Genomic DNA, 15347 nt, shown 5'->3' with positions numbered 1-15347 from the left:
AACGAATGAGGAACAAATGAGGAACGACTGGTTAGTTAATGAGATGTTCCTGAATGACTCAAGCACTAATGATCAGTCACTTGATGAAGAGACTGGGAGTTACTGTATTAATGAATCATTAGTTAATAGTAAGTTATGAGAAGTTACTGAGGAACGAATGCATTCCTTTATTTGAAAGGTAAACAAAATGCTTCACTAATGGTAGTTAATGGTTAAGTAATCATTTAGTTAAAACCCAGTTTTTTTTTATTATTGCGGGCAAAAATCCTTGATTATGTGGCATGTTTTCTTAAAAAATGCGATGGAATATGCGGGATATTTATGCAATATGCGATGAAATTGTGGGAATTTGCTAAAATTGCGGGAATTGCTGTTTGATGAAAAAGAGAATTTGGGATTTTGAGTGATTCCCTCAACACCCTGCTTTTCGATGATGTTCACATCGCATAATTACGTCACTTCATAACGTTCCCATGGCAACAGGGGAAAATGGCTGCTCTTGTGTGATGTAAACGCAACAATTTTCAACTTTCTGCTAAGATATGTGACTTTTTTTGCAACGAAAATGCGGGGATTATGAAATCATGCAAGCCCCGCATATTTTGCGCTGAGATCGGCAATTTATGCGGCGAAAGAGCAGCGTATTTGAAAAAATGCGGCCCCCCGCATCAATATCCGGACTTTGGCTGATTATGCATTGAATTATGCGATCGCATAATCGCGTTTTTCTGGAGGGACTGAACTACCTACATTGTTGTGTACCTTATTGTAAAGTGTTGCCTACGTTTGTTTTGTTTTGTTTATTGGGGGGGGGGGGAGATTTGTTGTTTTCAAGAAATGTCTAGCCAACGCTAGCAATTTATGTTGTGTTAGTCATATTAGCCCAATGCTAATGTTAGCTTCCCTGTTGATCTAGGCTACTAGTAAGCTACACTAGCTAAGTGCCAACTATTGTTTCACAGTCTCTGTCCAACCGGTGAGTAGCATTAGGCCCAGGGCTTGATGCTGAAGTCAACATGGATTACAGTTCTCTTTGATGGGTAACACATACACAATGAGTTATCAGTGATATTGGTACTAAATATTTGCGCCAGAGAAATGGTAACAGTACTGTTGTTTATTGTGGATGTCTTTCTATAGGACAATCACTGCCAGAGTAGTTTGCCACAGCTGATGATACTGCCCCATCCAGTGCCAGATCCGTCCGCTAACACTGGAGCCCTGGACAAAGTTTTGAATACTATATATTTATTATTGTTTATATGAAAAATAAACAAGTTTTACACCACAATGGTTGGAATTACCTTGTGCAGAATGTATGGAAATGAGCTATAATGTCGTGACAGTTGAAATAACATGAATGGAAAATAATTTATATTATATTTAAAGAAAATATAAAAACAAAGGGTACTTTGTACCAATAATTCCTCCTGGGAATAAATAAAAAGGGAAACTATTTAAATTGTGTAGTTGTAAATAAAATGAAGTAATTTGATGAGTGGAATTCCACTCTGCTCTGCAGCAGAAGCAGAGCGCCTCGCTTTGAAGTGGTGCTCGTGCACGTCTCTGAGCAGAGGGGGGGGCGTCAAGGGCAGGGGGAGGGGTTAGATGGAGCCCAGAGGAGATGCTACTTTCAAATCTCGCTAGCTTCTCAACCTTACCAACCCTGCCTTTAACAGTGTATAGGTCAGGAGTAGGGTTCGGTATTGTTTGACAGTTGGCAATACCAGTGGCAATAAGGTACCTGAGATTCGGTAACGATGTCAAAAACAATACTGTTTGATCAGAGAATAAGTAAACATGACTACAGATCTGACCAGACATTCCACGCCACATTTAAGTACTGGACAGTATCTGAGTTTCGGCTAGTGTGTGTGTGTGTGTGTATATGTGTGTGTGTGTGTTCTCGTTTAGCTACATTTGTGGGGTCCAAAAACCGTGAATACAGTATACTTGTGGGGTCCCGACAGCTTTGTGGGGCCAAAATGCTGGACCCCACAACTTTAAAGGGCTGTTTGAGGGTTAAGACTTGGTTGTAGGATTAGGGAGAGAATTAGGGAATGGTTAGGGTGAGGGTAAGGGTTAAGGTTAGGGTAAGGGGCTAGGGAACGCATTACGTCAATGACGGGTCCCCACAAAGATAGTGAGACACACTATGTGTGTGTGTGTGTGTGTGTGTGTGTGTGTGTGTGTGTGTGTGTGTGTGTGTGTGTGTGTGTGTGCGTGTGTGTGTGTGTGCGCTACAGAAGAGGCAGCTAAAATGCTTTGTGTTGTAGTTGAGGTTACATTAAGATTAGGTTTGCAGCTCAATAGCACTACGGCCTGCACTGCTACTATTATTACAAGTCATAGTTCTATCTTTACTGTTACTATAATTACCACTGTTCATTATGTAATTCCATTATATACAGTAGGCTATATAATATAATTATTATGAGTCATATTTCAGTATTTCTGTTTCTTTGTGTGTGTGTGTGTGTGTGTGTGTGTGTGTGTGTGTGTCTCTCTCTCTCTCTCTCTCTCTCTCTCTCTCTCTCTCCCCACCCGGTCGAGGCAGATGGCCGCCCACCAAGAGCCAGGGTCTGAGGGCCTGAGGTTCCTGCCTGTTAAAAGTAAGTTTTTTGTTGCCACTGTCACACCAATTGTTTTCTTGGGGGGGAATTGTTGGGTCTGTAAAGTGTCCTGAGATCATTTCTGTTATGATTTGACGCTTTAAATACAATCGAATTGAATTGAACATACAAAATGCTGCAATGACATCTCGGATGTTTAAACTAATCTCACTGACAAAGAGAAAACACACAGGTAGGTTACGATTAAAGCGATGATTAGGCAACCACACAAATCCTGAAAGAACCATCAAAACTCTTTTACTCTAAAAGAAGATAAGAAATTATAAGAAATAAGTCACATTAGGATGATATGGTGGCTGGAGAGACCATGAGCAACAAGGACTGCATGTGGAGAACTTCAGCTGACTCTGGGTCTGCACTAAAACCTGAATGATCTGCATTCCTCCTCATGGTACACTTAGACAATTTTGCTCACTATTTTGGACACTTATTAATTTTTCCAAATTGATTAAAATAACCTAAATGATAACAATGGGCAGCAACTTGAACACAACAATTAGAACTACTACTACTACTATTATTGATCCCGCACATGTCCACTCCTAAAGCCATGTATTGGTTGTGGAATTTAAGTCAGTGAATGTCCCCAAACGTGACATTAGCAATCGTGTGTGTGTGTGTGTGTGTGTGTGTGTGTGTGTGTGTGTGTGTGTGTGTGTGTGTGTGTGTGTGTGTGTGTGTGTGTGTGTGTGTGTGTGTGTGTGTGTGTGCTTTAGGTGCTGAGGCTCCTCACCTTCTGCGCTGCCTTGGAGGGGCCCTTGTTCTTACTTCCTTTGGGGCGGCCCCTCGGTCGCTTGGGGACAGGCTCTCCACTGGGCTCCTGAAAGGGAGGGGGTGTGTGACATGGGTGGAGGACAGGAAACAAAGCTTTGAACCCCCCCCCCTCCCCCAATTTGGTCATTGCTTTATGGGTCAAGACCAAATGAGGGACAAAGGTTGTGTGTGTGTGTGTGTGTGTGTGTGTGTGTGTGTGTGTGTGTGTGTGTGTGTGTGTGTGTGTGTGTGTGTGTGTGTGTGTGGGTGTGTGGGGTGGTGTGGGTGGGTGTGGGCAGAGGGTTAGTCTTATATATCCCTAAACTAAACAAGCCTGGGAGAGCACTTCATTGTTGAAGATGTATAATCAGGGCTTGGCATTAGCACCTGCCAAATTATATATTGTATATATAATGTATATATATGTATATATATATATGTATATATATATATATATATATATATATATATATAATATATATATATATATATATATATATACACAGTACAAGCCAAAAGTTTGGACACACCTTCTCATTCAATGTGTTTCTTTATTTTCATGACTATTTACATTGTAGATTCTCACTGAAGGCATCAAAACTATGAATGAACACATATGGAATTATTTACTTAACAAAAAGTGTGAAATAACTGAAAACATGTCTTATATTTTAGATTCTTCAAAGTAGCCACCCTTTGCTTTTTTGATAACTCTGCAAACCCTTGGTGTTCTCTCAATGAGCTTCATGGAGGTAGTCACCTGAAATGGTTTTACCTTCACAGGTGTGCTTTGTCAGGGTTAATTAGTGGAATTTTTTTCCCTTATTAATAAAAAGCAAAGGGTGGCTACTGAAAATACTAAAATATAAGACATGTTTTCAGTTATTTCACACTTTTTTTGTTAAGTACATAATTCCATATGTGTTCATTCATAGTTTTGATGCCTTCAGTGAGAATCTACAATGTAAATAGTCATGAAAATAAAAAGGAAACGCATTGAATGAGAAGGTGTGTCCAAACTTTTGGCCTGTACTGTATATATATATATTAACACTGGTGGCTGGAGTACAGTGCCACAGCTGTGACCCAGTGTGCAGCGGCAGCCCACGGTCGGAGTACGGTGGCCCGTACGGCACATCAGACCAGCAAGCCGCGGCGATTCCTTAAAATATCCCCCAGAGGTCCGTTCAGCCCGCGCGACATGGCAAGCCGAACTGTTGCGTCTGTAGGCTACAGGTCATAGACTGTATAAGGTTTAGGTTTGTAGAAAAAAACTACACAGAGAGAGCGCGCAGCAGGACAATTTAGCAGGACATTTTGGTCTGTGCGCTCCGCTTCCCGTCCCCGAGGGCGCGTGCCGGCTAAGTGACACACGAGCGCGCTCCAAATCACTTCCAACTACTTCCAACTAAAGCTTTTTCACCCCTGCACCACCTAGGAACCACCCATGCAATAGGAAGCTACTCTTTTTATGTCTGTGTTTTATTTGGTTGCATGTGTTCACACAAAATGGAGCTTTACGCACATTATCAGAGCTGAATATTTGATGGCTGCATTGTTTTCTGCATTTTTATGTAGTCTTGATTTCGGTGTTTTCAGTGCTCATTTACATTTAAAAGGGTCGTTAATACGGTCCTTCAGGTTAATTGTAGCACACCACGGTCAACTTTATTCAAATAAAACCGAATAAAACACAATGTCCCCACAAAATAGCGGCTATAGTGAAGATGCTGAGTGGCTAGTAGCTTTGGAAAAAAAGTGAATGTCAAGCCCTGTTTATAATATATTCTATTTAACTCATAAAAGCCAGCTGCGGGCTGCTGTGTGTCTGAAAGTCTCCGGTTGCTCTCACCTACGGTAACGCTGCAGCCTGCGGTGGCGATGGACGTGATTTTGGTGTGAGATGTCGGTTGGGAATGTTACTCAGCAGTGAATCACATCCCATCTATAAGCACTCACAGAAACATGTTCAAAGCCCTCAGTCGCCACGGCGTCTCTGATTCAGCGTACGCATGCATCTGCAGAATTACATTAATTACCATAGCCTACTTTTTTTTTTTTCTTTTTTCTTTTTTTTTTACTCATGTTGTCAATTAAAGATCATCGGCCAGAGCCAAGACTGGAAACAGGCGCATTCCTCATCATGTGTAGGCTACGGGCGTATATTCAGCCTATAACAAGTAGCCTAGCCTATATTTCGAGGGGAAATGTCTATGTTGATTGCGTTCCTTTACAGATAGAAAAGTATAACTTGATCGTAGTAAATGATAGGCTACTAGTCTACAAGTCATAGGAGAGAAGCTATGGTGGATTGGATTGCACACCCTGCTTCAATGTCAACATGGGACAATCAGTTACAAATGCAGCTCACTTTAAGACAGACTATAGGCCTATGCAATTTGTGCAGTTTCATAAAGTAGACTAAATCAGAGCGACATATAACCACCTTGCAGGACCTGCGGTTCCTGCTGAAGTTTAACCTCGACCCTCCGAGCAAAGTGAAGTGTGTAAAAGTAGGCTCCCACATAGATCTAGGTCACACAGTGTGCAAATAACGTGCAGCGACAGGACGTCTGCCCGCCGCAGAGCGCCTTCCAAAAAGAACAGCAGCGAGACACATTAGCGTACTTACTTTTTGTGGTTTCCTCGGTCTCCCCGGCCTCCTCTTTTGGGGCTCCGCGGGCCCCGCGGGCTCCTGAGAGCCAGAGCTCTCCCCTGGCTCGTCCCCGCGTCCGCTCATGGTTCCCGGTGCTGCGGCTCCTCCGTTCTCCCGGTGAACAGAAAAGAAAGAAATAGAGGGAGTCCGATGTGGATATAGTTTCAACGGCACTTTAAACCGGTCCGTTGTCTACTTGTAAAGTCTGTCCCAGGCAGCAGGGCTGACGGCTTTTGATCAAAATAAGCCAGTGAGCAGCTGGAAGGTTTGGCTCAGCGAGCATTAAGAAGACGGAGCACCGGGAACGGCGGAGTCCGAGACGCCGAGCGGCTCAAACTCGGCTACAGCACACCGTGGCACCGGGAAGGACCATGCAGCAGCGAGGCGTGACAGCTCGGCACGGATCGTCTGAGAAGTGTGGGCATAATAACCGCATCCACTGCCCACTCTAAAGCCAGGACGCACTCAATGAGGATGGGTTAAAAAAGAAGGAAAAAAAGGAAGAAATCACCTCTCTCGTGGGTGAATAACACGGGCGGGGGAGGGGGGTGGGGGGGGGTCTGGATGGGAGCCAGAGAAAACAGAAAGGAGACGGAATCCTGGCTGCGGGCCAGACATGGCCGGCCGCATTTATGAATTAAATTCACATTTTCACACGTTTCAATGGAATCCGCTGCCGTCGGACACTGTACAGCCATTCAGAGTTCACCTCTGTGAAATATGAAGTACATGTTGGGGTGATAGTATAGACTATACCGCCTCGACACTAGAGTAAGAATGGACAGGCTACAAGCAGTTGCTGCCACACAATAAGCGCCGTTGTTAGGATAATCATTCTTTTTTTTTACATTTAGTAATTTTGCAGCCTCTTGACTTAGTTTAATCAAAGTTCGTTGTTATTTACGCAGGCTGATTGTGGCTACAATAACTTTTTGGATTGTAAACTTGATACTAAACATTTTAAAACGTAGCTTTAAATAATTCAAATATGGATAAAGAATAACTAGGCTACGTCAACGTGATTTTCAAACATCAAGTAAAATGGGAAATTTACATTTTGCATAGGCTACGCGAAATTAAAAACCAGTAGTGACTTTAGACTGGATTCATTTTAAAATGGGAAATGTCTTTCACACGTGTCAAAATGACCAAACTATCCAGGTGAAACATTTTTTTTATTTTGAAGCTGAAATTTTCTGGTGAACTGTTTTATAGAAATTGTTGCCTACAATCTTCTACATCATATTTAATCTGTGCACGCTTGTTTAAAACATTGCCGGGCCATTAGACTTATTCTCCAGATAGAATTCTGTCTTCGTCGTGCACTGTTCAATCAAACCTACAGAAGTGAATTTTAAATTCTAGTGTTCAAAGTTTTCAAAAGATACCAAATATGTTAGAATATTGGGAAAATGTGTACAAAAAAACAATAAAAACAATGCGCAGTATCAATGCGCGTGTATAATGCTTTCACTTTATGGAATGGTGCAGCCATTAAAAGTGTGTGGCTTTGAAGCACTCCGCCGTGGACGTGGAGTGAGATCAATTACACAAGAACAACAGACACAAAGAATAAAGTGCCTTACGTGGAGGACCTTTCCCACGGTCCTGTAGCCTGCTCTCCGTGCTCTCGCTGCGTAACACTGGCCACTGCATGCAAAAGTAGCGTAATGCTTAGTGAATATCAGCCACATTCTGAGCTTTGAACGGGAATATCATCAAAACGCACATTGTTGTACAATACATTTATTTTCATAACTGCCTCCCGAAGAGGCAGTGGATTTATTGAGAGAATGTGTGGTTAATTTGTAGCTGGTATTCACTTCATTCATAAAAAAATAACAGCCCTTAGACCCCCAAAGAAGGGGTTTCTGTGCAGACCCCTCCCCTTCAGACAGAGCGGCGTCAGCGTCAAACCAATACAATCAATGGCTGCACAGATCTATTTACCTTGGTCTGGTTTTACGCACACGTCTATCTCACACAGCTCTGTTTGAGCACAATGAAACAAGGAAATAAATGTGTTGTTGCAATGAAATGGAAAGGTGTGTGTGTGTGTGTGTGTGTGTGTGTGTGTGTGTGTGTGTGTGTGTGTGTGTGTGTGTGTGTGTGTGTGTGTGTGTGTGTGGCAGAGTGTGTGTGTGGCAGAGTGAATAGTATTTGACCAGCAGGGACACAGAAGACTGTCCTCATTCTGTTAAGCCAGTGACCTTTCACCTTCTTTGGCTGAAGTGCCCTTCTGGACCAGATAAATACATCAGAATTAGTGATTGTTATGTGTATCATAATTAGTCAAATTTTTTACAGCTGTTATTGCTGCTGTTGTTGCCAATATTCACGTAATAAACAATCCCCAGTGGAGTTAGAAATATTGATGAATGCTTATGCGGAATATGAACGTATTTTTAAGAAAAAGAGTAATACAGTTGCAGAACAAGAGCAGGCGTGGCAGAGAATTTCTGACAGAGTCTGAATCCCTGTATTAATTAAAAAGAAATCAAAAGAATCAAAGTTTTATCTGGAGTATTACACTTTTTCAACATTTTTGTGTATGCGTGTGTCTTCATATTTATTCAGTTCAAACCTGGCAGGCACAAAACGCACTTGGCAGTGACTAAAGATGAAATGTAAAAATATACATCAAACAGGTATAGTTTTATTTCAAGCAATTGTGATGTTTAGCATTATAGTAGTAAAAATGTCTAAGCAAACAGAGTAACTTTTTCAGCCATTACATAACTGCCAGTGTTTAATAATGTCTTTTAAAGTAGCATTGAATGCACTTATGAATATAAGTCTCCAAATTGGTGCTTCATAAACAAATTCAAACTCCATTATTGCCAACAGGAAAAAAAAGCAGGAGGCGGTCCATCACTTTTTATTTTTATTTCACTTTTATTTTGCCAGGCAAGTCATTAAGAACAGCCCCCAAAGCACACAGGCCTCATAACAGGTTACTAGTTATTTAAATTAATATGTACATTTATCCTTTTGTTAATGCTAGCTCATAGACACAACTTTGCACACTGATTTTCTATAGCGGTACAAATCTTAGTAATTTAATTGATGATGATTCTTAGACTATATTCTATAGACGCTATTCTATAGACATTATAATCTATTTTAAGGTGACTCAATTGAGTTATTTATTTGGGAAATTGTGATGTGGCCTGCACTGTTGTAAAAACTAAATTTGAATTATGTTGGACACTTATCATCTCCATCTTCATCTCAGACGGTTCCTAATGGATTAGAGACTAGAACACAACATGTTTTGAATTTTCCTTACAGGAGGATGATGGAGAGACATTGTCAGCTGCCAAAATGGAAGATACAGAGAGGCCTATTGAGGTTTACACCTTAAAAATAACAGTCTAACTGATGGTGTAGCAGGACTGCTAACAGAAGCTACAGTATGTTATGCTACGGAGCGCCGGCTAGCTACAGAAGCATACGGTTTTGATTCCATGGTGCGGAGCCGTGCCTCAAACTCACTAAGCCTCGCCTCCAGAGCAGCACATACACTACATTTATTACTATATCTTTATCACTAAAGGAGGCAGAGGAATAGAAAAACATTTGACACACCGAGCAAAAGAGAGCAGGAGAGGAAGAGGAATTAGCCATTGCTAATGGCTAAGCAAAAGTAGCTAACAGCGTTTTAACAATCGTGAGATCAGCGAGACAGTCGCTGTAAGAGAACAGAACTATAAGTGTTAGAGTATAACTGGTGTAGTTTAAATGCAATCCAGGAAATTAGCTGCTAAATTAAACAATAAGGCAGAGTTGAGTATGTTTTTGCTGGAGATGTAAACTAGCGTCTGGCACACAGAAGCACCTGGAAGTGAGACCACACAAACATTTGTTTTTTTCATGGGATTTGTTAACTATAAGAAAAATATAGAATAATGTCAGACTTATGTATAGAATAACATGTTCTAATGCCGCTTTGCTTTAAGATGAACTGTTTGGACAAGGTGGTGACTTGTACATAATGTTTCCATAAATTCAAATGCAGAGTCCCATTCCTTTTTGAGAGCTAATTTTTGTATTTTAAAAACACATAATTGGTCCTTTTCTGTTTTTTGTTTTCTTTTGTTTTTTTTGGAAAAGCAGAAGGGAGGAACTGTCCACCACACAAAAGCCTCTTTGCCACCCAAAGTCAGTTTTAACTATTTTCCCTTCCAGATATTTCCTTCCAGCCTCTGTCAAAGCAGCAGCACATATGTGATGCATTTATAGTGTACAATGCTGAAGCCGTCTGCCAAACACTTCAGACTGTTTAAGGATTTTTATTTCTTATCTACGCTCAGATTACATTATTCCAATCCAACATATTTTCAGGGCATCGCACCACAGTGGTGTCCTTAAACCAATTAAATATAGCAGACGCTCCCTTTCCCGGGCAACGTTTAGCTCCTGTAGCCGGCTCCCAGCTCAGCTCCTGGGAGAGGTTACTGTGAGAGCCCACTGTCAGAGAGGAAATGAACATATTAAATATAGAAGCTGGGAGATAAAATAAGCCATCCACATGTCAGGCTGTCTGATACTAAGTAAGTGTGTGTGTGTGTGTGTGTGTGTGTGTGTGTGTGTGTGTGTGTGTGTGTGTGTGTGTGTGTGTGTGTGTGTGTGTGTGTGTGTGTGTGTGTGTGTGTGTGTGTGTGTGTGTGTGTGTGTGTGTGTGTGTGTGTGCCTGTGTGTCTGTGTGTGTCAGAGGTGACCATCAGAATGGACAGTACAGACAAATGATGTTCCGTGCCTGATGTCTTCTTCTTTACTCTCTAGCGAGCGGACAGTGAGAACACATTGACATGCAAAGGGTGAGTAAGGGGTACTCCAGGTTCTATATAGTATTATTATTATTATTAGTCTTTGCTTTTTATATTCTAGTGACACCTACTGTAAACTGACCTGATTAACTGTAAATGCTGTACATTAGACTATACTCCTCACCAACTGAAATTGACTTTTATTTACCTCAGATCCAGAACTAATAGTCTTCCAGGTGCCACGGCATGTTATATGAGATCTTCAAAAGTTATGACCCAGTTGCATCTGATAGCCAATGTTTAATGTTGGCAATGGGAAAAGATAACAGGTAGGTCAAGACCCCCTCCTCCATCCTGTGCTGCCTCTCATACTACCAAGAATGCAGCAACTCTGATGTAGCGCAGGAGCGTGGAACACGTGAAGGCCGGTCTTATTCCCAGGCTCCTGCTGACCCTCTCCTGACCAGCCTAGCTCCATGCAGACCTGATCTGATATCAGCCATCAATCTGCCTACCTGTCCATAGTTTGTACTTTGTGTTGTAGTTGAGGTTACATTAAGATTAGGTTTGCACTCAATAGCACTACAGCCTGCACTGCTACTATTATTACAAGTCATAGTTCTATCTTTACTGTTACTATAATTGCCACTGTTCATTATGTAATTCCATATTTCAGTATTTCTGTTTATTTGTGTGTGTGTGTGTGTGTGTGTGTGTGTGTGTGTGTGTGTGTGTGTGTGTGTGTGTGTGTGTGTGTGTGTGTGTATTATGGAATTAGACGTTGAACAGTTTTTTTCACCATTTCTGTGTCCAGGCGTTCAGAAATCAAGGGGCCATGACCATGATTAGGAGTGAATGAAGTCAGGTGAGAATGGATGGATCCATGAAAGTGGGCGGAGGGTCACTGGCTCTATTCTACAACACTAAAAGGTTACAGTTTTTCTCAGTCGCTTTGGTGCATTTCTCATATCACTATTTACATTTGCACAACAGTTAGTTCAACCTCCACAACATTTAGTCATTTGTGCACATCATAGTAGCAGTTTCTCATTCCTTCCAACAAATTGCAAATGCTTTTGGACATGCATCAATTGCTTTCATACAACTCTCTGCTGTTTTATAACATTATCATTTGCTTATGTCATGTCAGTCAAGATTAATTATACTTGTGAATGCTGAATAGTCATTCCATATAAAACTAATAGTCCTCATTTCATTGCTTGAGTCATTACATACAAAAATGTTGAACTAGTTGTCAAAATCTGTCAAGCTAATTTTACAAATTTTTTTAAATCTTTTTTTTCCTGAAAATGTCTCCTAAATTGAACAATTTCTCTCAGGTGAATCTCAGCTTTCACTGATGAGAAGGGGTGTGTGAAGCATTAGTTGCAGCCAATGATAAGCCACTTCTCTACAATCACTGTCAGAGCTGAATCCCATAAACACCCACTTTACAAGCATATATGAACCAAGCAGGACATAGTGTGTACCATTTCTACAATACTGTGACACAGAAATGGAAGGTCAGCCTCGTGGAAGAGGGGTGAGGGTGCGGGGAGGAAGGGGAAGGGGACAAAACAGGGGAAGAGGAAGAAGAGGCCAAGTACATAGGCGGTTCCCTGATAAAATCAGGGCTACAATTGTGGATCATGTTGTCAATCACGGCCTCACAATAGCTGAGGCTGGTCGTAGGGTGCAGCCAAACGTTGGGAGAACCTCTGTAAATTCAATTATTCAAACATTTCGTCGGGAGAACAGGTGTGTATAAATGGACAGTAATTCAGCACTAAACAATCTGCACTGCACTACTGTCATTGTGTCATACATGAAGCTTGCAGTGGGACAATAACTTGTCACTGTACATTTTACATTTAGACATACAGCTTTACTGCATCACACATTTAGTGTATTGTAGTGTACAGTAGTGTTACAGTAAAAGATTTGCCATATTTACTGTAATTTTACTCTGCACCACACAGGATTGCAAGACAACTTTGGAGAGGTGGAAGAGGGCGTATATTTGCTCCGCAACAAGAGGAAGCCATTTGTGCAATGGTGATTGCAAACAATGCCATAAGGTTGAGAGGGATACAAAGTGCTGTTATAGAGGATGACAACGTCTTTGGGAATATTGAATCTGTTTCAGTCGCTACTCAGGAGGAATGAAATGCGCATGAAACAACTGTACAATGTGCCATTTGAACGGAACAGCGACAGAGTGAAGGAGATCCGTCACCAGTATGTACAGGTAAAACATGTAAAACATTCTATGCATATTCTAATGTTCAGTGCTGTAAACTGTTGACTTTGTGTAGTGTCATGCACTACACTTACATGACAGTTCTGTGTATGTGTATTCACAGTGCATACTGTACAATATGTTGTCCAAAATGCATTATGTTACACAGGAAAAGTTGTTATAGTTTTTCTCACTCCCTCTTCTGTAATAAAGCATGTACTGGAGCTAGAGGCCAGGGAACCGCTGCACACATTCATATACCTTGATGAGGCGGGTTTCAATCTGGCAAAAGGTAGAAGATGTGGAAGGAATCGCATTGGACAGAGAGCAACCGTTGATGTCCCAGGCCAACGAGGAGGGAATATTACTATGTGTGCCGCCATCTCAGAAAACGGCGTCCTCACCCATATCCCCCGTCTTGGTCCATACAACACACAACATCTGCTGACTTTTTTTAGACACTCTTCACAGGGACATAATCCCTGAGAATGAGATGGGTCTAACTGGAGACCATCTGAACAAGCATGTTGTTGTTTTGGATAATGTGCATTTTCACCACTCAGATGTCGTCAGACAGTGGTTTGCAGCACATAATAGGATGCTGGTGGAATATCTCCCTCCCTACTCCCCATTCCTAAATCCAATAGAGGAGTTTTTCTCTTCCTGGAGGTGGAAGTTATATGACCGGCATCCACATACCCAAATGGCCCTGCTAGTGGCCATGGATGCAGCATGGGATGACATCGCAGCAGAGTCCTGCAGAGGGTGGATTCGCCACTCGAGGAGATACTTTCCTCGCTGCATTGTAAGAGATGATATTCGCTGTGATGTTGATGAAAATATGTGGCAAGACAGAGAGGAACGTCTGGATTTTCATGAATGATTACAGTACTATGTATGTTGTATGTTCAGTTCAAATATGTACTGCAATATTGTTTACCGTTGTGCACAGCTGTACCCAAAGGGAGTTTATGTTTGTTATAAATAAGGGTGTATTTTTTCTTTTGCACAATGCTATGAACAAATTAGGATTGCAAAGAGCATATGCAGTAAAAATGTGAAACATACATATTCAGTGTCTTGTAGTCATTTACCTCACTAAATACAGTAACTTTACTGTATTTTTCAAATGGCTGTGCAAATAGTATATAGTGCTGTCTTGAGCATTTTCAGGTAGTGTCACCAAGATCTGACTTTTTTGTATTGGAAAACATTTAACAGTCATAACGAAAACATGACAAAGCCATTTGACTATCTTGTTCATAAACAATGGTGTCAGGACTTTTCATCTTGATGACACTGACACTTTCATTGACATGAATACTTGCTTTTGAGGAATGAGCTATCCATTTTGAGCAAGTGACACGCTTTTGCAGGTTATTAACTAGGTTTTGCAGTTTGTACTAATTGTTTTGAGAACTGCATTAACTGCTGTGCAAATGTAAATAGTGATGTGAGAAATGCACCAAAGCGACTGAGAAAAACTGTAAAGGCCTTAAAGTTGCAGATTTTCAACCTATCTGAAGCGAGTCATCCAATGGAGATTTACTGGCGGGTATACGCAGATCTCCTGATAGGTGCCGTTCATCTGGTGTAAGGCAGTACATACATTCAGCAAACTTTCCCTTAAAGGGAGGGGGGCTTATCACGGTCTCCTCTAGCTGTAGATAGGTGGGCCAACGCATTTTTTGTGCATGCATTGTTTTAGTCCGGTGCAACACCAGCAGCGCCGCCGCTAGTTAGCTTAGCGTAATGAATGGAATCCTATGTTGCCGGTTAGCATGTTGTGAGTAAAAGTGAGCCAACAAAAGACAAAAAAACAAACTAATTACTTACACTGAGACAAAAAAATGTGTTGGCCCACCTATCTACAGCCAGGGTAGACCGTGATAAGCCCTATTTTAACAAAAGGTGGCGTATTCCTTTAAGTTGCCAGCTAACGTTAGCGGTAGCTAGCTAGCTTGGTTGGCATATTGCCGAACAAGACATTTGTATGCGTCCAATGGTCCAATCAACTTTGATGAAGTGAAAACGCATAGTGAGATGGTCAAAGTTTAAGGCGAAACAATGGGCAACACCCAAAAACAAGTTCACAGCTTTCCCTGCTTTATCATCAATTTTAAAATAAATGGGACCTTAATTTACAAAATGAACATCATATGTTAGATGTCTAATAGATTCAGTCTAATAAATGCATGATTAAACACTTCTGTTAAATGCCACAATCATATAAACACAAGCCGAATAGCCATCACTAACGTATTTTTCAGTCTTTAGCCGAATCAGCTACCTAGTTA

The 15347-nt window shown here is 41.3% G+C and overlaps 1 protein-coding gene and 1 long non-coding RNA gene across 3 annotated transcripts in view; one reads left to right on the top strand and one right to left on the bottom strand.

Moving 5' to 3' along the window:
* Positions 1-6425, bottom strand: part of hmga2 (high mobility group AT-hook 2) — a 57935-nt gene extending 51510 nt beyond the window's left edge. For both annotated transcript variants that reach the window (XM_039792422.1, XM_039792423.1), the window contains exons 1-2: positions 6019-6425; positions 3367-3453 (exon numbers count right to left, since the gene is read on the bottom strand). In XM_039792422.1, the coding sequence (XP_039648356.1) occupies positions 3367-3453; positions 6019-6126 (195 nt within the window). In that variant the 5' untranslated portion in view covers positions 6127-6425. The remainder of the gene's footprint in view (positions 1-3366; positions 3454-6018) is intronic.
* Positions 6426-11572: 5147 nt separating this feature from the next.
* On the top strand, positions 11573-14029 carry LOC120553546. Its single transcript, XR_005638185.1, has 3 exons — positions 11573-11741; positions 12791-13059; positions 13264-14029. It is a non-coding gene; the product is annotated as an uncharacterized LOC120553546 (long non-coding RNA).
* The last annotated feature ends 1318 nt before the right edge of the window (positions 14030-15347 follow it).

The sequence above is a fragment of the Perca fluviatilis genome, chromosome 23 (assembly GCF_010015445.1).
Source record: "Perca fluviatilis chromosome 23, GENO_Pfluv_1.0, whole genome shotgun sequence".
In the NCBI taxonomy this organism is placed as follows: domain Eukaryota; kingdom Metazoa; phylum Chordata; class Actinopteri; order Perciformes; family Percidae; genus Perca; species Perca fluviatilis.
Note: the sequence above shows the minus strand (reverse complement) of the source record. Positions and strands in the feature narration are given on the sequence as shown.